Here is a 26,507-nt window from a genome sequence, read left to right on the forward strand (position 1 = left end):
CACGAACAATGGTGTCCCCAATGTTTTGAAGGGGTGAATCTGGCGCAGGATACAAGGCGCAATCTACAGTGTAATGCTGGGTGATGTCCTTTCGGTTCTGCTACAGGTTCTTGCAGCGTTGCATTTGTTGTTGCAAGGAAAACTGTCTGTCATACGGATAGTTTTCAATTTCTTTTCTCAAAGTTTGAAAATGTGCACTTTAAATCGAATTACCAATTGGAATGGAATTGACTTTCACGTACATGAGGAGTAAAAATCTTTACGTTACGTCTCCGTCTAAATGTGCAATGTGCAATCCTAGTAATTTATAATAATTTATAATGAATAAAACAGTCAATAGAACATAGAAATACACTCAAATCAGCGTGAGTTAATCAGTCTGATGGCCTGGTGGAAGAAGCTGTCCCGGGTCCTAGCTTCTATGCTGCGGAAAAGTTTCCCGGATGGTTGCAGCTGGAATAGATTTTAGTTCTGGTGCTGAGGGTCCCTAATCATCCTTTGGACCCTTTTATCACACCCTAACCCAAACCCTAACGCTAAATGTCCTGAAATATGGGAAGTTCACAGCTACAGATGTGCTGCGCTGTCTGCACCACTCCACAGAATCCTGCGATCAAGGCAGTTACAGTTCCCATACCAGACAGTGATGCAGCAAGTCACGATGCTCTTAGTTAATATAACCATATAAATATATAACAATTACAGCGTGGAAACAGTCCATCTCAGCCTTTCTAGTCCGTGCCGAACCATTACTCTCACCTAGTCTCACCGACCTGCACTCAGCCCATAACCCTCCATTCCTTTCCTGTCCATATAACTATCCAATTTAACTTTAAATGACAATTTCGAACCTGCCTCAACCACTTCTGCTGGAAGTTCGTTCCACACAGCTACCACTCTCTGAGTAAAGAAGTTCCCCCTCATATTACCCCTAAACTTTTGCCCTATAACTCCCAACTCATGTCCTCTTGATTGAATCTCCCTCACTCTTAATGGAAAAAGCCTATCCACGTCAACTCTATCTATCCCCCTCATAATTTTAAATATCTCTATCTTGTCCCCCCTCAACCTTCTATGCTCCAAAGAATAAAGACCCAACTTGTTCAACCTTTCTCTGTAACTTACGTGATGAAACCCAGGGAAAATTTTGGTAAATCTTCTCTTTACTCTTTCTATTTTGTTGACATGTTTCCTATAATTCGGTGACCAGAACTGTACACAATACTCCAAATTTGGCCTTACCAATGCCTTGTACAATTTCAACATTACATCCCAACTCCTATACACAATGCTTTGATTTATAAAGGCCAACATACCAAAAGCTTTCTTCACCACCCTATCCACATGTGATTCCACCTTCAGGGAACTATGCACCATTATTCCTAGATCCCTCTGTTCTACTGCATTCGGCAATGCCCTACCAATTACATGTATGTCCTATTTTGATTAGTCCTACTAAAATGTAGCACCTCACATTTATCAGCATTACACTCCATCTGCCATCTTTCTGTCCACTCTTCTAACTGGCCTAAATGTCTCTGCAAGCTTTGAAAACCTACTTCATTATCCACAACGCCACCTATCTTAGCATCATCTGCATACTTACTAATCCAATTTACCACCCCATCATCCAGATCATTAATGTATCTGACAAACAACATTGGCCCCAGTACAGATCCCTGAGACACAAAACTAGTCACCGGCCTCCAATATGACAAACAGTTATCCACCACTACTGTCTGGCTTCTCCCATCCAGCCACTGCTGAATCCATTTTACCACTTCAATATTAATACCTACCGATTGAAGCTTCCGTGTGGAACCTTGTCAAAGGCCTTACTGAAGTCCATATAGACAACATCCACTGCTTTATCCTCGTCAACTTTCCAAGAAACCTCTTCAAAAAATTGAATAAGATTTGTCAAACATGACCTTCCACGCACAAACCCATGTTGACTGTTCCTAGTCAGACCCTGTCTATCCAGATAATTATATATACCATCTCTAAGAATACTTTCCATCAATTTACCCACCACTGACGTCAAACTCACAGGCCGATAATTGCTAGTTTACTCTTAGAACCCTTTTTTAAACAATGGAACAACATGACCAATACGCCAATCCTCTGGCACCATCCCCGTTTCTAATGACATTTGAAATATTTATGTCAGAGCCCCTGCTATTAACACACTAACTTCCCTCCAGGTCCTAGGGAATATCTTATCTGTACCCGGAGACTTATCCACTTTTATTTTCCTTAGAAGCGCCAGTACTGCCTCTTCTTTAATCGTCATAGTTTCCATAACTTCCCTACCTGTTTCCCTTATCTTACAGAATTCAATATCCTTCTCCTTAGTGAATACCGAAGTAAAGAAATTGTTCAGAATCTCCCCCATCTCGTTTAGCTCCACACATAGCTGCCCACTCTGATTCTCTAAGGGACCAATTTTACCCTTCACTATCCTTTTGCTATTAATATAACTGCAGAACTGCTTGGGATTTATTTTCACCTTACTTGTCAAAGCAACCTCATATCTTCTTTTAGCCTTTCTAGTTTCTTTCATAAGATTCTTTTTACATTCTTTACATTCCTCTAGCACCTCATTTACTCCATGCTGCCTATATTTATTGTAGATATCTCTCTTTTTCCGAACCAAGTTTTCAATATCCCTTAAAAACCATGGCTCTCTCAGACTTTTAACCTTTCCTTTCAATCTAACAGGAAGATAAGGATTCTGTACCCTCAAAATTTCACCTTTAAATGACCTCCAGTTCTCTATTATATCCTTCCCGTAAAACAAATTGTCCCAATCCACTCCTAAATCCTTTCGCACCTCTCTCCTCAAAGGTAGCCTTTCTCCAATCAAAAATCTCAACCCTGGGTCCGGGCCTATCCTTCTCCATAATTATATTGAAACTAATGGCCTTATGATCACTTGACCCGAAGTGCTCCCCAACACAAACCTCCGTTTCCTGACCTATCTCATTCCCTAACAGGAGATCCAATACTGCCCCTTATCTAGTTGGTACCTCTGTGTATTGCTGCAAAAAATTATCCTGCACACATTTTACAAACTCCAAACCATCCAGCCATTTTACAGTATGGGCTTCCCAGTCTATGTGTGGAAAATTAAAGTCTCCCACAATCACAACCTTGTGCTTACTACAAATATCTGCTATCTCCTTACACATTTGCTCCTCCAATTCTCGCTCCCTATTTGGTCGTCTATAATACACCCCTGTAAGTGTTACTACACTTTTCCCATTCCTCAATTCCACCCAAATAGCCTCCCTACACGAGCCCGCTAATCTATCCTGCAGAGCACCATGATCATATTTTCTCTGACAAGAAATGCAACACCTCCCCCTCTTGACCCTCCGATTCTATCACACCTGACACAATTAAATCCAGGAGTATTTAGTTGCCAATCACACCCCTCCGGTAACCATGTTTCACTAATAGCTACCACATCATTCTTTCAGGTATCGATCCATACTTTAAGCTCATCCACATTTCCTATAATGCTGCTAGCATTAAGATAAATGCATGTAAGAAATTGTCCACCTCTTATTCTCTGTTTATCAATAACGGTGCAAATAACTTTATTATTTTCCTTTTCTTCCTTCTCCCCTGCATCTGTTCCTACATTCTGTTTCTCCTACCCCTTGTATTTAGTTTACATCCACTGGAGCCTCTCCAGCAAATCTACCTGCACGAATATTTGTCCCCCTCCAGTTCAGATGTAAATTGTGCCCCTGTATAAAGTTCTTAGAATTTGGGGGCCCACAGCAAACTTCCTCAACAGTCTGAGGTGAAAGAGGTGCTGTTTTATGCCTTTTTCATCATACAGCTGGTGTGTACATACCACGTGAGGTCCTCGGCGATATGAATGCCGCGGTGCCTAAACCTCTCAACCCCAGATCCATTGCTGTCAATACGGGTTAGCCTGTATCCATTCCTTCTGTAGTCCACAGACAGATCCTTTCTTTTTGCGACATTGAGGCAGAGATTGTTTTCTTGACAATTGCATGCCGTCGAAAAAGATTTAATCAAAGCTAGGAATGCGGAACAAGTCAGACAGCTATCCGTATAATCCTTAACATTTCAGTTCAACTCCCTTGCATTACAAAGTGTAAATGGCTGAAGTATAGAGGATAGGTAGGGCAGAGAAAACAAAACAATGTCCGGTATAGGATGAAGGGAAAACGAATGGCCCACTCCATCAAGAGAAATGTGGTCAATCACAGGTTTTTGCTTGTTTAGAGATACAGCACACAACAGGCCCTTCCGGTCCAAGGAGCCACACAGTCGATCAGCCTACCTATTTCAAACGAGTCTAATCCCGGGAAATTTACGATGACCAATTAACCTAGCAACGGGGAGTCTTTAAACTGTGGGAGGAAACCAGACCACCCGGAAGAAACACACGCAGTTCACGGGAAGAACGAGCAACCGCCAACACACAGCCCCAGAAGTGAAGCTCGAACTATGGCAGGCCCCGATTTGTTGCAGTGTTGCGCTGACCGCCACGCTACCCAGATGCCCAGGAGACACGGCTAGGAGAGCTGTAAGTGAATGCAAGAGCTTAGATTATGCAAGGTCACGTGTATAAATCGGAAAACCTTCGCGGATCTTCCTCAGGATGAGCATTGTACAAATATTGTCAAGACAGAGGATCAACCGCGGTTCATTGCGAAATGCCGAACAGTATGCTCGGAACAGTAAAGGTGCGGCCAAACTTAAACACAGAAAATGCTGGAAGCAGTCAGCGGGGAGGGAGACCATGGGTAAGAAGAGGCAGCGCTAGCAATTCAATTCATCAGAATATTCTGATGGGAGGTGTGGGATCTGAAATGCAAACTCTGTTTCTTCTTTCACAGATGCTGCTTGAACGGCTGCGTCTCCAGCATGTTCTGTTTTTGTTTTAGACTTCGAGCATCTGACGTTCATTGTCGTACGATTATGACGTGTGAAGCAAGTGAAGGTGCAACGCAAGATTACATGTGTGCAAAATAGCAAACAGGAAACTGTCTTTTCAAGAACATACAGTGCTGACTGTATAAATATATCAGGGCATTTAGAGGTTGAGAAAAAAGAAGTGCTGGGCGTCCTAATGTGTATTACGTTAGTTAGATCCCCAGAGCCAGATGGATGTTACCTCTGGTTATTGAAGGAATCAGGAAACGAGATGGCTGGAGACTTCGTCTCCTCTCTAGCCAACATAAGACCGTCGAGTAGCTAATGATGTACCTCTATTTACGAAGGGAACAAGGGAAAATCCTCGGAACTATAGTCCAGAGAGCCTCACCTCAGTTGTAGGAAATTGCGGGAGATAATGCTTCGGGGTGGGATATATGAACATCTGGAAACCCATTGCTTAACAAGGGAAAGTCACCATGGCTTTGTGCGTGGCAGGTCATGCCTTGCCATATTGATGGAGTTTTTGACAAGGTTACACGAGAGATTGTTCAGGGTAGGGCAATGGAGGTTGTTTTCATGGATTTTAGTAAGGCTCTTGTCAAAGCCCCTCATAGGAAACTAACCTGGAAGATTATCGTAAAGGATTCTAAGGAAGCAGATTTATAGGTATTTGGAGAAAAACATATTAGAAAGGTCAACATGGATTTGTACATGGTACGTCATGTCTCAGCAGTCTAATAGAGTTTTTCAAGAACGTTATCAAGTGGGTTGATGAAGGAAAGACTGTGGATATTGTCCACTGTACTATAGCAAGGCCGATGACTGGGCCCTGTATGGGAGGGTGTCATGAAGGTTAAGTCGCTTGGCATTCAGAGTAAGGTAGAAATCTGGATTAGACATTGGCTTTGCTAGAGAGTGCTACTAGATGTGTGCTACGAGACGTTTGCCTCTCTGAGTGGAAGCCTGTGACCAGTGGTGTACCTCGGGGATGGGTGTTATGGCTGTTGTTGTTTGTCATCTATATCAATGGTCCGAATCATAATGTGGCAAACTGGGTCATCAAATTTGTGGATAACAGCAAGATTGGCGACGTAGTGAACGGCATGTAAGGCCATTGAAGATTGTAGCGGGATCTGGAGCAGATGCAATAAATGGGCTGAATAATGACAGATGGTGATTATTGTATTTTGAGAGGACAAACCGGATAGGATTCACACGATGACCGGCAGGGCACTGAGAGTACGGTAGAACAGACGGAATGTGGATCCATAATTTCATCAAAGTGGCGTCATAGGGAAATAGCTCCGTAATGAGAGCTGTCTGTATCTTGTTTTACGGCGGTTGGCTTAATGGTGCATTACCACCACCCTGTGCTCTGGAATGTGCACTAGACATACATTCAAAATCCCTTCACCCAATCGCGCGCGCACGCACACACACACACACACACACACACACACACATATATACAAACCTACACTTCACCCTCCCATCTTTGACCATCCTAGTATCCTATTCCTGTTTATTCGTCATATCGATAAAAAAAAACCCTTGTACCCCTTAAAAACGCTAAAAATACCCGGACTTGTGCTCTCTCACCCATGCCCAGCAACCCTTTTAATGTGAATTCCTGCAACCCCAACTCCCTTAATTTATTTCTCATCTTCTCTCTCTGTATCCCATACTTCCTGCAACACAAAACTACATGTTCTACTGACTCTTCTTCCTGACATTCCTCACACAATCCTATCTGGTGTTTCCCTATCATTTTCAATGTTTTGTTTAATGCACAATGCCCCAGCCTTAACCTAGTCCACACAATTTCCTCTCTTCTGTTTTCATTACCTACCCTAGTAACTGCAACACTTTTGTATTTGATATAAATGCTCTCTTTCCCCTCCCTGTCCCATCTTTCTTGCCACATTCGGTTGACTTTTTCCCAGATTACACACCTAACCTCTGCTTTACTGATACTAATGTGCATTTCCACATTTTCTTTCTTTAACGCCCTCCTTGCCAACTCATCCACCCTCTCATTCCCCTTCACCGCTACATGTGCTGGAACCCATAGAAATTTTACCTGACCTCCCTGATTTGCAATTCTTGTAACTAACTGAAGGACTTCATAAAGTACATCTTGCCGACTGTTTGTGAGAAAAGACAAACTAGCTAAAACTGAGGATGAATCTGAACATATCAATGCTTTGACTTGTCTGGCTTTCTGCACCCATTGCAACGCCACCAACACCGTCAGCATCTCCACTGTAAACACCCCTAACTTATCAGAGAGCTTTTGACAGCAAAGTAATTATAGGATTAAAGAATTGCGATGAAAACTTGAAGTTGTATGAGACGTAGGCAAAGCGTAATTTTGAGCATTGTATATAGTTCTAGTCACCTGCCCACAGGAACAATATCAATAAGATTGAATGTGTGCAGAGAAAAATTGCAAAGGTATTACCGAGACTGAACCCGAATTATAGGGAAGGTTGAATAGATTTGGACTCATTCCCTGGAGCAAAGGAGAATGAGTAGCAATTTGACGGAGGTATACGAAATTATTAGAGGTATAGTCAGGATAAATGCAAGCTGGGCTTTTCCGCTAAGGTTGGGTGAAATTAGAACTAGAGATCATGGATTAAGGGTGAAAGAGGAAATGATTAACTGAAACATGAGGGGTAAGTCTTTACTCGGAGTGTGGTGAGAGTGTGGAATGAGCTTCCAGTGAAAGGACTGGGTGTGGGTTCTATTTCAACATTTAAGACCAATTTGGATGGGTACATCAATGGGAGAGTATGGAGAGCAATGGTCTGGTGACCAGTTCATGTATTAGTTATCACAGTCTAGATCGACCGAAGGGCCTGCTTCTGTGTAGTGGTGTTCTATAACTGTATCTATGCAATTTGGACGCTTGTAAGAACTCACAGTTATGGTTCCAATTTGCCCTCAGGTGGATATGAACAGTTAATCCATTTCACTGTATTTGAATACTAAGAGTTTAGTAACCACGATTATTTTTTTATTCTGCTGGAGCAGAAAATGTTAATCTGTCCCTTCGGTTTAAATAATATTAAAATCGAGTTTTTTAAAAAAAAGATATCCAATGTAAAATGACTATCGCCATTATCATTCTGAACAAGTTCAAGTTGTGGACATACGAAGGAATTACAATAGGAGCAGACTGACCTGATCTCCGGCCGGATCTCGCGATCGTTTCTTCAAACGGGTTTACTTGACTCTCGTGTTTAACCACACAGGAGTAACGCTCGTGTGCGCTCCATTCTGAGGCTGGCAGAGTCAGGTAACTACTCACACTGAACGTGTTGTCTGTTTCCTGCTGGACAGGACTCGTCTCCACGCCATCCCTTTTTGGACGACCGTCCATGGTCCATTCAATGTCCACTGCGCCCGGATTAATAACGGCTCACCAAACACACCACCGTCGCTGTGCCTTGTCCCCTGATTTCTTCCGGGGAAGGTCGGAGAATGGAGACGGCGGGAGCCCGAGGATCTGTGTAAAATACGGTCCCAGATTTGCACAGGTTGAGAAACCGTTTCAGTTAAAACATCCCGTTTGTTGAAAGTGTATTTAGTATTGCATGTATCCCTTCATCTTAATGAATGAATATTTCTTTTTTCCGATTTCCCGTTGCAATCGGTTAAATTGGACATGAAAAAATTGCCAGGTGAAATCTCCCATGCATAATTGTTCTTTCTGAAACTAGGGCATTATGTGTGCAGTGGCGTAAAATCAATGCTTTCGGCACGGGTTTTAAACGGTCTCCAGTGCATAGCATCCATTGGATTCAGCTTGAATAAAAATCCGAAGTTATACTTGACTGCTAATTGTGACTTCCACTGGCACCTAAGAATCCACCGTCCCTACTTTTACCTTAGACACCTTCACTTACTTCAACTGTTCAGTCATCAAGGCAAGAGACGGAAGTCTATTCATGTTTTGCTTAAAATTAGGGATTAAAACAATGGTTTTCAAACTTTTCTCATGCCATCGACCACTACCATTTGCAGAGGGGTCTACAGACCTAGTTTGGGAACCCCGGGATTAGTATAGAAACATAGAAACATAGAAAATAGGTGCAGGAGTAGGCTATTCGGCCCTTCGAGCCTGCACCGCCATTTATTATGATCATGGCTGATCATCCAACTCAGAACCCCGCCCCAGCCTTCCCTCCATACCCCCTGATCCCCGTAGCCACAAGGGCCATATCTAACTTCCTCTTAAATATAGCCAATGAACGGGCCTCAACTGTTTCCTGTGGCAGAGAATTCCACAGATTCACTCTCTGTGTGAAGAAATTTTTCCTAATCTCGGTCCTAAAAGGCTTCCCCTCTATCCTCAAACTGTGACCCCTTGTTCTGGACTTCCCCAACATCGGGAACAATTTTCCTGCATCTAGTCTGACCAATCCCTTTAGGATTTTATACGTTTCAATCAGATCCCCCCTCAATCTTCTAAATTCCAACGAGTACAAGCCCAGTTCATCCAGTCTTTCTTCATATGAAAGTCCTGCCATCCCAGGAATCAATTTGGTGAACCTTCATTGTACTCCCTCTGTGGCAAGGATGTCTTTCCTCAGATTAGGGGACCAAAACTGCACATAGTACTCCAGGTGTGGTCTCACCAAGGCCTTGTACAACTGCAGTAGTACCGCCCTGCTCCTGTACTCGAATCCTCTTGCTATAAATGCCAGCATACCATTCCCCTTTTTCACCGCCTGCTGTACCTGCATGCCCACTTTCAATGACTGGTGTATAATGACACCCAGGTCTCGTTGCACCTCCCCTTTTCCTAATCGGCCACCATTCAGATAATAATCTGTTTTCCTATTTTTGCCACCAAAGTGGATAACTTCACATTTATCCACATTAAATTGCATCTGCCATGAATTTGCCCACGCACCCAACCTATCCAAGTCACTCTGCATCCTCTTAGCATCCTCCTCACAGCTAACACTGCCACCCAGCTTCGTGTAATCCGCAAATTTGGAGATGCTGCATTTAATTCCCTCATCCAAGTCATTAATAAATATTGTAAACAACTGGGGTCCCAGCACTGAGCCTTGCGGTACCCCACTAGTCACCGCCTGCCATTCTGAAATGGTCCCGTTTATTCCCACTCTTTGCTTCCTGTCTGCTAATCAATTCTCCATCCACATCAATACCTTACCCCCAATACCGTGTGCTTTAAGTTTGCACACTAATCTCCTGTATGGGACCTTGTCAAAAGCCTTTTGAAAATCCAAATATACCACATCCACTGGTTCTCCCCTATCCACTCTACTGGTTACACCCTCAAAAAATTCTATGAGATTCGTCAGACATGATTTACCTTTCACAAATCCATGCTGACTTTGTCCGATGATTTCACCGCTTTCCAAATGTGCTTTTATCACATCTTTGATAACTGACTCCAGCAGTTTCCCCACCACCGACGTTAGGCTAACCGGTCTATAATTCCCCAGTTTCTCTGTCCCTCCTTTTTCAAAAAGTGGGGTTACATTAGCCACCCTCCAATCCTCAGGAACCAGTCCAGAATCTAACGAGTTTTGAAAAATTATCACTAATGCATCCACTATTTCTTGGGCTACTTCCTTAAGCACTCTGGGATGCAGACTATCTGGCCCTGGGGATTTATCTGCATTTAATCCCTTCAATTTACCTAACACCACTTCCCTACTAACAAGTATTTCGCTCAGTTCCTCCATCTCACTGGACCCTCTGTCCCCTACTATTTCTGGAAGATTATTTATGTCCTCCTTAGTGAAGACAGAACCAAACTAATTATTCAATTGGTCTGCCATGTCCTTGCTCCCCATAATCAATTCACCTGTTTCTGTCTGCAGGGGACCTACATTTGTCTTTACCAGTCTTTTCCTTTTTACATATCTATAAAAGCTTTTACAGTCAGTTTTTATGTTCCCTGCCTGTTTTCTCTCATAATCTTTTTTCCCCTTCCTAATTAAGCCCTTTTTCCTCCTCTGCTGATCTCTGAATTTCTCCCAGTCCTCAGGTGAGCCACTTTCTCTGGCTAACTTGTATGCTTCTTCTTTGGAATTGATACTATCCCTAATTTCTCTTGTCAGCCACGGGTGCACTACCTTCCCTGATTTATTCTTTTGCCAAACTGGGATGAACAATTGTTGTAGTTCATCCATGCAACCTTTAAATTCTTGCCATTGCATTTCCACCGTCAATCCTTTAAGTGTCATTTGCCAGTCTATCTTAGCTAATTCACGTCTCATACCTTCAAAGTTACCCCTCTTTAAGTTCAGAACCTTTGTTTCTGAATTAACTATGTCACTCTCCATCTTAATGAAGAATTCCAGCATATTATGGTCACTCTTACCCAAGGGGTATATTTAGCAACACACATCAAAGTTGCTGGTGAACGCAGCAGGCCATGCAGCATCTCTAGGAAGAGGTATAGTCAACGTTTCAGGCCGAGACCCTTCGTCGGGTTGCTTGAATTCCCAGCATCTGCAGAATTCCTGTTGTATTAGTATATTTTATGCATCTAAGCCATCGGAATACAGAGTTTGTTTTGCGGCAACATTACATTTACAGACTGCTTGTGTTTAAAATCACTTTAGGAAAGTTTAACATTAATGTTGAAACTTACACGCTTTGTTTCCGTAATGTTATTTTTTCCCACTTGAAGTAAATAATTCCAATCTGGTTTGTGGAGTGCAGCGGATTTTCCACCTTGCACTCACCGCTGAGAAAACCAGCTTTTTACGATGTTCACGGTGGAGGTAGCAAAAAAAGAGAATAGCCCCCTATTCGGCTGATATGGTTCAGAACTACGGCTCACCACGGTTCACTTTTGTATTTTTAAGTTATTTATCGTGTTAAAGTTGAAAGACTCGCTGTTCCGTGATTCTACTTTTGGTGCAATGAATAATGTAATGATGGCATCGCTAACTCACCGCCCGTTACGCCTGCATCGTTTAGGACAACAATGAAAGTCCTCAATCTGCCTGTATAAACCGTCGCACACAGATATAGAAGGATTCTTCATTGCTGTTTCCATAATAAACTTTGACCAGTCAGGATTGAGAGCTCTGAACGGAACTCCCGATTTTGGATGCATGATGGACTACTCTTAGTCTGCCCCCTACCCTTGTTGGGCATGGTTGACCCGACCAAGAGCCAAAGCCTGAATCTAGCAATATAGTTCTGCGGGTCATTGAGTCTCCAATTCCTACGTTAAGGTTATTGGAGGTTTATTTCCACACGGTGACCCAAATGCATCACGATTTTAAACTACAAAATAATTTCAATATTAAAATTGGTAGAAAAGACTGTCTGCTATGTTTGGACACATTGACATTTCAAAGTGAACGAGAAATAATACCAACAGTTGAAAACATAAAATACTAAAAGGCGTCTGCTAATAAAGATTGAGAATTTCCATTGTAAGATCTACGTGCTTCTCCTCGAAGCCCGTTATGGTCTTAAATGGGGCGAGTGTTTCAGAATTTATTCAAGTTCAAATTGAATTCTATACAGCAAAACACTCGAGGAATATTCCCTTGGTGGTTTAATACAAATATTTAACCGTTCAAACTGGCGTTAAAAGCTTTTAAATATAAAATTGGACAAGGATTAACCTAGCAGTTAATCTTCTCAGTGACATCTAAAAACTCTCCCTAGAATCGATGGACGAGTTAAATCCGCTGTTGTCTGCATTCTGTTTCTCCGGACGCTTAAAGAATTCCATTCACTGCTGTGTATATTATCACCAATGTGTCAGGTGGAAAATATAGTAATAGTTCTGTTGTTTTTAGGAAAATGTAAGGAGACACAAAGATAACTCCCGCAGGGTGTAGAACCCTTTGCAAACAGGATTCAAATTTTGTTTGTCTTTTTCATTTACGCCTTCCTTCGCTACACCAAGGACCACATCAGGGAAAACATCATCAAATCATGAATTGTTACAGAAGTTTCAATCCTGTGCTCGTCTTTAATAAAGGTTCTCTACATAATTGGTTCAAACGTTTACTGCGCCAGACAATAACTAGATACTGTTGAGTTTTTGGAAATAGTATAAGTTATTGCAGTGGAACCAATCTCTTCGGTCATCTTTCTTTCTTCATCTCTGCACGTTTATGATTTTAAGGAACCCTCCAGAGTCCAGTGATCAATGGCTAGCAGATATCTTATGGTTCTGACGGGCATCAACACAAAGTGGTGTCATCAGCACAGGTGTATCCACTGATAAAATCATAGAAAGGAAAGGTACGTCGCACCCGGGGTTTCTCCAGTTAGCGGACGATTTCCCTCCACGCCTCTCTGACGTAACGGGGAACCAATAAGAGGAAAGTTACAGCAGTGGTTTGCCTTCTGCCGGGTGAGTTTCCAAAGAAATCACCAGTTCGTAACCCAGCACAGTTGGAAAGCGTGTAGGGGAGCCGGCTGGATTCGAACTCGGGACCTTTAGTCCCGAAGTCCAATGTTGATGCCACTACGCCACTAGCAGGGTCATAGATGCAATCTAAATTCGGGAATTCAGGATAATACTCATTTACGAAAGACCAGAATATTCCTAACCTGGTTTGGAAAATATTAGTTCATCTTGTACTAAACCAACATACATTTTAAAAAGAAATATCGGAACGTTTGGCGCTTCGGGCGCGTGAGCTCTAATAAATTGCCAAAGGACCGTTAATCGTGGTTGGATATCTGAAAAATGCCGCCTTTAAAAACATTTGTTTCGATGCAACTATTAGATGACAACAGAAATATTTTTCACTTAAGTACCAGAAAGGCAAGCGCATTGAATTGATATTTTACTTACTGCCAATTTCCACCCTCGTTCCTTTGCGGAAGATGTAAGCATTTTTCCACACAGCACAGTAATAGTTTGCCGCATCCTCCGACTGGACGCTCGATATTGTCAATGTTGCCGTGTTGCCGCCGAAACGGTTCGGAACTCCGGAGCCTCTGTTCATTCTGCTCCCCGAATAATGGTAGAACAGATACCGAGGAACTTTTCTGGGAATCTGCTGGTACCAGTAAATATTGCTACTCCTTAAAGAGGTTCCAGACAAGGTGCAGGGCACTTGAACTTTAAGCCCCAGAGTCGTGGATTTCGAAGGTGGCTGATTCAGTGCAACTTCCGCGTTGATATCTAGAAAAGTTCAGTGGGAAGAAACAATGTACCGAGATTAATATTCGAGTAACAGCAGAAGTGCGAGAATAATATCATTCAAGGTATTCGAGATTCAAAATAATGTCCAAAGAAAATACTCACAAATCGCAGTGAACCCCAGCGTACTGACCAGACGAACCCAGCAAGACATTGTAATTAACTTTGTGAAACTCACACAATGTGCTACGGTTAAGTGGCGTCTGAACCTTTTCGCTCGCTTATAAATTAAGTGACGAGCTGGTACTGCGTGTTCCCTATTTATGTAAATCAGATAAAGCAGAGTGGCACATTAACACCAGTCAGAAATTGCCAACTTTTTCGAGTGTCAAATTATTTTCAAGTTGTTAGTCAGATAAATATTTGGTTCCGCGTTGTGTATTTTGCCATTGTATTGTAGATAAAGAACTTGTCCTTTTGCTCCTTCAATTGCACAGTATTTTTCAAATTCGCGAAGATCCTCAGCTCCCACCATTATCAAAGATGGTGTATCTGAGATCTTTGAAAGCAAAAGATGAAAAAATAATTTCTTGTAGTTATTGACGGATACATTCCGAACATCTTGTCTGTGTAATCTTAGAAAACTTGTTGCCAAAGGGATGTAACCGGTTTGCAATAATGTTTTCCAGCAACACTCTAATCACTCACTTTACTGAAGTTATTCAGCAAGGAATTTTGAGAAATATATTGAATCGACCAGACAGCTTATTCCGTGTTGTGAGTAATTAAAAGTGAATCAAATGATTCAGCTGCTGCCGAGGCTGGTTCACTATAAATTCTACCAACCTTAGGCCAATATGGGGAATTATCTTTACATATAACCACAGGAGGTTTGAGGCGCTCCTTCCCACCGCTCGCCTGCGGTCACCCTTAGAAAATGCGTCGCTCCTGCTTAGTCGCACGATCAGTGTCACATGAAGCCATGCGAGTTCGTGGTGGATGGCGGATGAGCAACTGGTGCATATCTCAAGTTCTGCTTATGCGACCACTGATGCCAGGCAGACAATTTCTGGAGGGTATTGATAATGGCTGTGTTCACGCAACTTGTAAAGACACTACCCGCTAGAAGGCAATGGCAAACCACCTCTGTAGAAAAAAATGCGAAAAACAATAATGTCATGGATAATACCATGATCGCCCACGCCATACAATATTGCAAATAATGCTGTTGATCTGTTTAGGTGAATTAGGTAGGCATTCTGTAAGTAAAACTTTATTTTTGTTAGTCTCGCTGTTCAAGCCAAGTACTGAACAGCGAAATAATTCAGGGATCTTAATAATAGTCGAACTATCGTACACACCCATCTTAAAAATATGTAAGTTTGGGACGTGAGGAGCTGTTAACAGAACAAGGAATTTTAGATCAAATATTTAAGCCACGGGTTTTGTTGTGCTATTCCAGGGCTTTCCTTTATTTCCCAAAAATTTTCAGAACAAACTCTGTAGATTACTGTCATTTCCGGGGGCATAAAAAGAGAGGACGCTTGACTCAATGAAATTGAAAAGGGCAGTTAGAATACAGTGGTGCTAGAAAGTTTGTGAACACTGTTGAATTTTCTCTATTTCTGCCTAAATATGACCTAAAATGTGATCAGATCTTCACGTAAGTCCTAAAGCTATATACAGAGAACGCAATTAAATAAATAACACAAAACATTATACTTGTTCATTTATTTATTGAAGAATGATCCAATATTTCATGTATTTGTTGGAAAAAAAAAGCATGTGAACCTTTGCTTTCAGTAACTGGTGTGACCCTGTTGTACAGCAATAACTTCAACCAAGCGTTTCCGGTAACTGTTGATCAGTCCTGCGCATCAGCTTGGAGAAATTTTAGGGCATTCCTCGTTACAAAACTGCTTCAAGTCTGGGATGTTGGTGGGCTTCTTTGCACGAACTGCTTGCTTCAGGCCCTTCCACAACAATTGTATAGGATTAAGGTCAAGACTTTGACTCGGCCATTCCAAAACCTATTTATTCTGCTTTAACCATTCTTTGGTAGACTGACTTGTCTGTTTAGGGCTGCTGTTTTGCTGCGTGATCCACTTTCTATTGAGCTTCAGTTCACGGACAGATACCCGGACATTGTCCTGTAGACGTTGCCGGTACATTTCCAAATTCATAGTTTTAACAATGCTGGAAAGCCGTCCTGGTCCCGAGGCAACAAAGGAGGCTCAAACTATAATAAGCCTGCAAGAATATTATATGATTTGCACTAAACTAATTTAGCAATCATCATGCAGTAATCTTGAAAGGGCAAATGACTGGATTTGGACTATTATTTGGAGGCATTAACTGCTGCAGAGGGTTACATGGTTAGCATCCTCCCTCTGCTTTATAGAATCACAATATGTTTCTAAAAGTAATCGATGCCGCAGGTTTCAAGTTATTTTCCCGACGTCTGTTTCGGACCTCGGAGTATTTTTACAGAGCTGTGTGGTAGGATATTTAGTTTGTATTTAATTCTTGAGGTACCTGTCTGTGAATGTTTCATGCAAAACAGAAGAAGATAGTGCACGGATTTGTTACAGAGTAAAGCTCTTTTTCTTTTTCCCAGTATTATCTCTCCGAGTTTGCAATAGTAAAATTCATTCCTGCACGTTTTCCTTTAAATACACCAACGATGCGAGTATGATGAGTTAAACAGGTTGATTTCACTAACAATATCGCGATAAACACTGGCGGGGCCAGGACAGCGCGAGGTAGATAGAAAGAAAAACTGCTACATTACCCGTCAGTGAGTAGCAATTGTCAATAGATGATGAGAATTCTGTAGTCGCACCGTGACCTGAAACTGAATATAGAATTTACTTTAGGTGCTCCAGAGTTTCTTTTCCAGCATCAAAGTCGATTTCCTTTTTGGAAATGAGCTTGGCAAGTAACTGAAGGAGCGTCTTGGGACTAGTCACCATAATTCCGTTAGCTTTTAGAAGAAATTTGATCAAGAGATTTTAGTAGTTGATCAGTTAAAGGCCTAAATTGGAAACACAACTTTTGATGGGATTAGATCGAACTCTCAAAGATCAATTCAGAGAAGCTGTCAGCAATCATTGTGACGTTTGGCAAATCGGAAGCTTTTGAAAATCAGATGCAGAAAATTCAGGGCAAATATATTCCTGTCAGCGTGAACGGCGAAATAGGTAGGATTAAGGAGTGCAGGCTAATGGAGCTGATTAAGCAAACGCTGTTAGGAAAATAACGACAGCTAAAGCCAGTTAATGAAGAAATCAAGGAGGGAAATAGGGTCATAAGATAACCTTGGCAGATAAGTTGATCCTAAGCGATTCCTTGAATATATAAGGAACAGAGAGGCAGCTGGGAAGGGAGAAGGGCCACTGAGGAATTAAATTGATCGTTGAAGTGTTGATCCTTAGGAGACAAACGAGAATTTAAATGAATACTTCTACTCTACTTCAAGTGGAAGAGTCTTGAAAGCTAGCAAAATCAAGGACGAGCACAGTGATGCCTTGAAAGATGATATTACACAAAATGGACAGTTAGTGTTTCTGAGGAGCATTACGGTGAATAAATCCTGGGATCTTATTATCTACTTCTAAAAACGTGTAGCAAGCTTGGTAACAGTTTGCTAGGACCTTTGCAGAGATTTTGGTATCATTGTGGTTTCGAAAACCCGAAGGTTGGCTGATGTTGCATCTTTATTTAAGAAAATCCTCAAGGATAAGCTAGGGAACTACAGGTGATTCTGTCAGACAGGATCCACATGCATATGGATAGGCAAGGAATGATCAGGAACACTGCAATGTCGTATCCACATGCATATAGATAGGCAAGGAATGATCAGGAACACTGCAATGTCGTATCCACATGCATATGGATAGGCAAGGAATGATCAGGAACACTGCGATGTCGTATCCACATGCATATGGATAGGCAAGGAATGATCAGGAACACTGCGATGTCGTATCCACATGCATATGGATAGGCAAGGAATGATCAGGAACACTGCGATGTCGTATCCACATGCATATGGATAGGCAAGGAATGATCAGGAACACTGCGATGTCGTATCCACATGCATATGGATAGGCAAGGAATGATCAGGAACACTGCGATGTCGTATCCACATGCATATAGATAGGCAAGGAATGATCAGGAACACTGCGATGTCGTATCCACATGCATATGGATAGGCAAGGAATGATCAGGAACACTGCGATGTCGTATCCACATGCATATGGATAGGCAAGGAATGATCAGGAACACTGCGATGTCGTATCCACATGCATATGGATAGGCAAGGAATGATCAGGAACACTGCGATGTCGTATCCACATGCATATGGATAGGCAAGGAATGATCAGGAACACTGCAATGTCGTATCCACATGCATATGGATAGGCAAGGAATGATCAGGAACACTGCAATGTCGTATCTACATGCATATGGATAGGCAAGGAATGATCAGGAACACTGCAATGTCGTTCTAGAGGTTCATTGAATAGTAACGGGAATATATAGGATGAATGGTCAAAGTCTATTTCTCTTTGTCGCGGTGCCTGAAACTCGAAGGCATGGGCTTACGGCGAAAGGGGAAAATGAAAGGGTAAGTTTCTAGGTAAGTTTTTATGACAAAAGTAGTGAGTAGGTGGTACATCTGCCAAAGGATGCGGTAGGTGCTGCAACAATGACGAATTTTAAAAGCCGTTTGGAGATGCGCAAGGATAGGATATGTTTAAAGAGATACTGGCAAATGCAGGGGAATGGGTCCAGCTCAAGAAGACCCCTTATTCAGTATGGCTCAGTAATTACAATGTAGCTAAGTAATTGTTTTGTGATTGTTTTGACTTATAAACATTGTCTAGAACAATAATCTCTCCTATCAAAAGTCGTATACCGTCACCACACCTATCTAATGCCGATGGTTTAACGCGCATTCGGCACCGCTATACAATCTCAGTCCACGTGTTTCATACGTCTTCGTTGTTGGACTTCAACCCGCAACTTGCCATCTGAGAGGCCGCACTTCAAGCCACTAAGTATTAGATGATTCACACATGTTTCGCTATCTTTCTTTAATGTGGACATTTATTTTTCATTCTAGGTGGAAAATTGTCCACCCCCTCGGTTACCCTTCTTTCAGCCACGTTCAAACAAATCACTGAATGACTGATGGCGATTCTGGTGTGTCTCGTCAATTATCTTTGCCCTGATTCGGTGGAGGCTTCATGGAAAATGAACAACAATAACGTGAAGGCTGGTGTTCTGACACCACGAACCGTCCGCGATAGCTACCACCTCAGCAGTTACCTCGCCCTGACCACCTCCGGTTGGAATTCACACGAAAAGTACACTTGTGGGGTGAAACTCGAGTCTCTGTGGAAGCGAAGCATCCAGAGATCAGGCTGCATGTAAGGGGGAGCCGGCCGGCTGGGTTCGGGCTGTTATTTACGGTCGGTCACAGCAACGTTCCACGATTGTTTCCCTTCTGTTTGTAAGTGGCTTTTTCACAATCGAACTTTAAATATATTTACATTATGGCAAAAAACACTTTTATTCTTTTGGCAACGTATATTTTGTGTGTTAAGGGTGGAATATAACCAGAAGGGGGACAGTTGATAACGTGACTCTGGTTGTATCGGTTATTAACCGTAAAACAGGGAGGAGGAATAAGGCATTCTATCCCTTTAACATGTTCAGACATTCATCAAGTTCTGGTTGATATTCGACCTGCTTTCTGTCTTAATATTTAGAAATCCGTCGGTTTTAGCATTGAATGAATTTAATGACTCCAACGGGCGGAGATTTCCACCATCGAGTACCCATTAAGTGCATAAGTGAGCCGCCATCTATGGGGAAAAACGCCGAATTCTTCTCACTTCAGACCCAAGTAGCGACCGCTCAAGGAGACTGGAGCCATGATTGTGGACTCCTCATCTAGGAAAGTATCTTCTCTTCACGTTAAGTCCTGGTGGGATTTAAATTTTCATCGAGATATCCCCTCATTCTCGGAAGTTCTGGAGTAAACAGTGTCCGACTACGTAATTTTTTTTCTCAGCTGGCGAATTCAGGACTGGTCTGTTGAATACTTCTTGAAATCCTTCCATCTTTTTCAACAGCCGTAGCAAAAGCAGAGAACGACGTCATCATCTCTACACACAAATTTTCTCATGACAAGTAACGTTTATCTTTCTCGTGGTCTGTTCTTTGGCATCTCAGCTTTCAAGAAGCCGACGCCTAGTTTGCTTTAAGCAAGAACATTACCGAATCTCCCACATAAAATTCTAAAATATATTGAAATTGGATCATGTTTTTAAACAATTAAACTAACGTTTTAATTAAAATTAGTTCCTGAAACAGGTAAACATACAAATAGTTAAAATAATAAGTTAAAATAAACCACATTTAAACATTTTATCCTTCCGTTTATACAACTCATCTTTTCCATACTCCTCACTAACAATGGTGTCTCCAGTGTTTTGTAAGGGTGAACCTGGCCCAAGATACAAGGCAGATTGAACAGTGTAATGCTGGCTGATGTCCTTTTGGTTCTGCTATAGGTTCGTGCAGCGCAGTATTTGGTACTCCAACGAAAACTGACCAGCATGCAGATCGTTTTCAATAAATTGTTCTCAAAGCTTGAAATTGCGTAATATACAAATTGCATGTCATCAAAAAGATTTAATCAAGATAAGAAATGCTGAACAAGTCAGACATCTTTCCGTATAACTGCTATCATTTTAATTCAATGCCCTTTCATCAGAAAGTGCAAATAGTTTAAGTACAGGGAATAGGGAAGGTAGAGAGAACAGAATAAATGTCAAAATACATGCTCGGAGCTGTAAATGTGCAGCTAAGCATAATCACAAAATTTTGGGAACACTCATCAAGGCAGGGAGCCTATGTGGAAGAGGGGGCATTACTGACAATTTAATTCATCAGAATACTGTGATAGCAGGTGTGGGATCTGAAATGTAAACTCTGCTTCTTCCACAGGTGCTGCTTGAGCAGCTGTGTCTCCAGGATGCTCCGTTTTGCTTTAGATTTCTAGCACCTGACTTTTATTTTGATTGCCGTACGACCATGATATCAAATATCTTGGCAGCCTAATTACAAGTAATGGCAGGTGCGACACAGATATCAAATACAGAATAGCAATGGCAAAAGAAGCTTGCCAAAAAATGAAGACCATATTAATAGACAGAAAGATGAGCACATACACTAAAAACAGAATACTGCAGTGCTACATTTATTCTATCCTGACTTATGGAGGTGAATGCTGGACCATTTCCCCAGCAATGGAAAAGAGACTAGAAGCAGCTGAATTATGGTTCTACAGGAGAATGTTAAGATTATCATGGACCACACACACATCAAATGAAGAAGTTCTCAGAAGAGCCCAAGCAGTTCAATCACTCATACCAACAATTAGAGAAAGACAACTCAGATTCCTAGGACACATCATGCCGAAAGATGAACTAGAAAAACTCATACTCTCTGGAAAGATTGAGAGTAGCAAACCTAGAGGAAGACCTCGGCTTATGTACATCAAAAGCATAGCCAGGTGGCTACAAGTCGACGAAATGGAAGTCACCCAAAAAACGAAGGATAGATCTATATGGAAAACCACGGTCACCAAAGTCCGCATCGGATGTGGTACCTAAACAGACGGACAGACGACTATGACGTGTGAAGCTAGAGAAGGCCAACGTAACATTACATGTATGCAAAATAACAAAAATGAAGCCATCTTTTCAAAATAATACAATGCTGACTGTATAAACACATCAGGGCATTTAGAGGTTAAGGAGGAGGGAGTATTGGGCCTCCTAATGAGTATTAAGATGGATGCCCCAGGGTCTGCTGGAAGTTACCACAGGAAGGAGTCAGTAAAGGAGATGGCTGGGGCCTTGACCAGTATCTTCATGCCCGCTCTAGTCACAGGCGAGGTCCCGGAGTACAAGGGAATAGTTAATGTTGTACCTGTATTTAAGAAGGGAACTCGGTAAAATCCTAGGAATTAGTGAGCTTGATGTCCGTTGAAAGGAAATTGCTGGGAAAATTACTTCTGGATACGATATATTAGCATTTGGAAACGCGCAATCTAACTAAGGAAACCTAGCAAAGCTTTGTGCGTGGCAGCTCGTGCCTTGCCAAACTGATGGAGCTTTTTTGACAAGGTTACGAGAGAGATTGATAAGGATAGGGCAGTTGATGTCGTCTACATAGATTTTAGTAAGGTTTTTGACAAAGTCCCTCATGGCAGGTTACTCTAGAAGATTAGACATCATAGCGTCCATTGGCTGTTTGGATTCAGAACTGGCTTGCGCATAGAAGACAGATGGTAGTGGTTGAGCGGACTTACATGAGCCGGAGGTTTGTAATTAGTGGAGTTTCTCAGCGACCTCAGCTGCGACGTCTGCTGTTTTTGATGTATATAAATGACCTGGATGAAAATGTAGATGGTTGCTTTAGTAAGTTTGAGGATGTTGCCAAGATTGGTGGAGCTGTGGGTGATTGAGAAGTGGCAGACGGAGCTTAAGCCGAATAAATGTAAGTTGTTGCATCTCGGTAGGAGGTAAGGAGACAGTACACTGTTAAGGACAGCATCCGTAGCAGTGTTGATGAGCAGAGAGGTCTTGGGAACCGTTCACAGCTCCTTGGAAGTGGCTTCACGGGTTCATAGGGTGGTTGAGAAGGCTTGTGGAATGCTTGCTTTTATTACTAGAGGCACCGAGTTTAAAAATCAGCAGATTGCAACTTTATAAAACTCTGGTTCGGCCACTTCTGGAGTACTGGATACAGTTCTGGTCGGCCCACGATAGGAAGCATGTTGAGGTTTTGGAAAGGGTACAGAAGAGCTTTATCAGGATACTGCCTGTATTAGAGGGCATGTGCTATTACGAGTGTTTTGATAAACTTGGGCTATTTTCCCTGGAGCGCAGAGGCTCCCGGGGCTGAAGTCTCTAATAAAAGAGGGCATGCATTGAATGTGAGATGGTGTATTTTCAAGGAGGATGTGAGGGTTAAGTTACTTACTCAGAGAGTTGTGGATGCCTCGAATGCGCTGCTTGGCATGATGGTAGAGGCAAATACATTCGAGGCCCCTAGACGTTTGGATGGGCACATGGATGTAAAGAGGATTGAGGGATATGGGCATGGTGTCGGTAGAAGTGATTCGTGTGTCGGCGTTTTTGATTTACTTATTAGTTGGTACAGCACAATATTCTGGGCCGAATGATCTGTCCTTTTACTGTATTCCTCAATGTTCAACGGTCTATGCCCTAGAAAAGCAAACGATGCCACAACCAGCATATTAGATCAATTTTTGGAAATCCTGTTACTTTCACCATAGATATGCCTGGTTATGCCACTTAAAGAGCTAAGATGACGGGTTGGTGGTTATAGAACATGGTCATCCTCAACCATGGTGTCGTCTGTTATGGATGCTGAAGAGAACGTTGCAATACCCCGAACATTGTATGGTCAAACTTGCCTAGTGGACCGTACATTTTTCTCCGACCACACCCTTGCTTACGCCAGGTTTTGTTCACTTCCATTCAGTCCACGTGAGAACAAGAAATAGATGAGGACACTAGATACTGCAAAAACTCCAGCCAACAGTTTGTACTCCTCCATTTCTCGGACATCTACGTTCACTCCGTCTTCCCGCCACCCTGACGGCGATAGTGTTCCACCTGGCTTGACCTATCCCCCATGAGACACCGCAACCATCGCATCTTTCTCCGCACCTTCCGCCATGTTCAACGGGATACCACAAGCAACCACATCTTTATCCGCTGCCGGCACCCCGCTTTCATAGTGATCGCTCCCTCGCGAGTCCCTTGAACATTCCTCCATCCCCACTCAGCGCCCACCTGGCACGTACCTTTGTAGCAATCCGAGAGAGATGAATGCTACACATGCCCATTCAGCACCTTCTTCGCCTCCATTCAGGGCTCCAAACAGTCCTTCCAGGTGAGGCAACACATCATTTCTGAATCTGTTGGTGTCGCTATTGTATCTGGTAGTCCAGATGCGGCCTTCTCTAGATTTGTCAGACAAATTTCTCGAGTTCCACTGCTCCATCCGCCAAAAGCAGAAATTCCCAGTAGCTAAGCATTTTAATTCTTATCCCCATTCCCATTCAAACATGTTGGTCAGTGGCCTCCTCTTTTGTCACGACGAGGCCACTCTCAGTGTGGAGGTGCAGCAGCCCATAGTTTGACTCGGAAACCCCCAACTGCTTGCATGAGCATCGATTCCCCCTCCAGTAATTTTCCCTCCCTCTTCCCCCCTCTTCCCCATTCAGGCCTCTCGCCTCTTCTCCTCACCAGCCTATCACTTCCCGTGGTACCCCTCCTTCTTCCTTTTCTCCTAAGGGATATTCTCCTCTCCTATCAGATTCCTTCTTCTCTCACCCTTTAACTTTCCCATCCCATGTCTTCATCTTTCCCCTTCCCCCATCTTCTTATTCTGGCGATTTCCTTCTTTCATTCCCAGTTTTGAAGAAAGATCTCGATCCTAAATGTCGACCGTGTATTCATAAACACAAAATAATCTGCAGGCGCTGGGGTCAAAACAACACTCACAATACGCTGGAGGAACTCAGCAGGTCGGACAGCATCTGTGTAAAAGATCCTCCCTGATAGTTCCGCCTCCTTCTACTACCCATTGTGTTTTCCCCTATTCCTACTTCACCTTTCCTGCCTATCACCTCCCTTCTTCCCCTCCCCCACCCTTTTGTCTTTCCCCTTAATGGTTTTTCACCTGGAACTTACCAGTCTTCTCCTTCCTACCCTCCCCACCTTCATTATAGGGCCTCTGCCCCTTCCCTCTACAGTCCTGCCGGAAACGTCGACCGATCTTTTCCACGGATGCTGCCCGACCTGCTGAGTTCCTCCAGCGTGTTGTGACCGTCTATTCATTTCCAGAGATGCTATCTGACCTGCTGGGATCTAGCAATGATTTGTGTGTGTGGCTCAAAGTTTATCATTTCAGATGCACTGAAAGATTTTTATCTGATTACGTTTTAACGTCCGTTAATGACAATGACAGCTCAAAGGTGTATTCCAATTCTACCAGCACATTTCTTTCGAAGGTATGAAGGAACCCCTCCTTCAGAAGGTCTGTCCTGGTTCCATCATATAAATATAAGCGAAGAAACACGACAGCGCCTCTACTTCCTCAGGCGTCTGCAGAGATTCGGCATGTCATCGAAAACCTTGGCGAATTTCAATACATGTTTGGTGGAAAGTGTGCTGACTGCTTTACTGCCTTGTATGGGAAAAACAATACATTTGAGTGGAAAATCCTACAAAGGTTTGTGAATTCGGTGCAGTACCTCACGGGTAAAATCCTCCCAACCATTGACCAGATCAAATTGAAACATTACCCCAGAGATTCATTATCAGAGATCTTCACTACCCAGGCCAAGCTCTTTTCACGCTGCTACTATCAGGTAGAAGGTACAGGTGCCTCGAGACTCGCAACACCAGGTTTAAGAACAGCTACTACCCCTCAATCATCAGACTCTTGAACAATAGGGGATAACCATACTCTTTTAAGGACTCTTTTATCGTGTTACTTCATGCTCATTATTTCTTGCAATTTATTTATTATCTCCATTTGCACAGTTTGTTTACAGTTTACAGTTCCTGATGTTTACAGTTTACAGATCCAGCTCAGAGTTACTGTTCTATAGATTTGCTAAAAATGGCCTACAGAAGAACAATCTCATGGTTGTGTGTAGTGACATGCATGTACTCTGATAATACATTTTAGTTTTAAGTTTGTAAGTTTTTGAACTTCGTAACTGTCTGAGTCCTGTCATTCCTTTACTCAAGTGATCCACCTAACACTATGACCTGAAGACATTTTAATTATCTCTGCATTGTTTCACGCCAATTCTAACCAAGGAATAGAAGAGCCAGAATTTGTCATGGTCTGGTCCGTGAAGTCTGAATTCCGGTTCACGGTCTGGTCCATCGATCCTTATTCCGGGTTTTCCAGTTTTCCCTTGTTCTGTTAGGGTCTCTCAAATGAGGCACCTGATTCACATTTTGGGCTGGCTCCTGGGTTCAGCTTCATTTGTTGGACTGTTCCTTTCCCTTCCCCTTCCTTCTGAAGCCTTGCCTGAAGCCTTGCCTGCAACCTTCGCCTGAAGCCTTGCCTGCAACCTTCGCCTGAAGCCTTGCCTGCAACCTCCACCTAAAGCCTTGCCTGCGACCTTCGCCTGAACCATCGCCTACAACCTCGCCTGCGTCCTCGCCTGTAACGCCGTCAAGTTCAACTGCCGGAGCAAGACCGGGGTCTTGCTGTGTCATGATAGGGAACAGTCAGTCATTGTTTGGAATTGACTCTTTGTGTCCTCGCCTTCGATAGGTAGGTCCGGCCGTTTGCCGCTACCCTGAGTGAAGAACTGTCTCTTCGTGTTCAGTGTACTGTGTATAGAAAGAGC

General features: G+C 42.7%; 1 protein-coding gene across 1 annotated transcript in view; it reads right to left on the reverse strand.

The window, feature by feature from the left end:
- The window catches only part of LOC134357592 (uncharacterized), an 83,919-nt gene that overhangs the window by 33,702 nt on the left and 23,710 nt on the right, over positions 1 to 26,507 (reverse strand). The window contains exons 5-8 of the mRNA XM_063069217.1: positions 13,739 to 14,071; positions 13,313 to 13,435; positions 8,107 to 8,322; positions 3,866 to 4,055 (exon numbers count right to left, since the gene is read on the reverse strand). Coding sequence (XP_062925287.1) covers positions 3,866 to 4,055; positions 8,107 to 8,322; positions 13,313 to 13,435; positions 13,739 to 14,071 — 862 coding nt within the window. The remainder of the gene's footprint in view (positions 1 to 3,865; positions 4,056 to 8,106; positions 8,323 to 13,312; positions 13,436 to 13,738; positions 14,072 to 26,507) is intronic.

This window comes from Mobula hypostoma, chromosome 2, assembly GCF_963921235.1.
Source record: "Mobula hypostoma chromosome 2, sMobHyp1.1, whole genome shotgun sequence".
NCBI lineage: Eukaryota > Metazoa > Chordata > Chondrichthyes > Myliobatiformes > Myliobatidae > Mobula > Mobula hypostoma.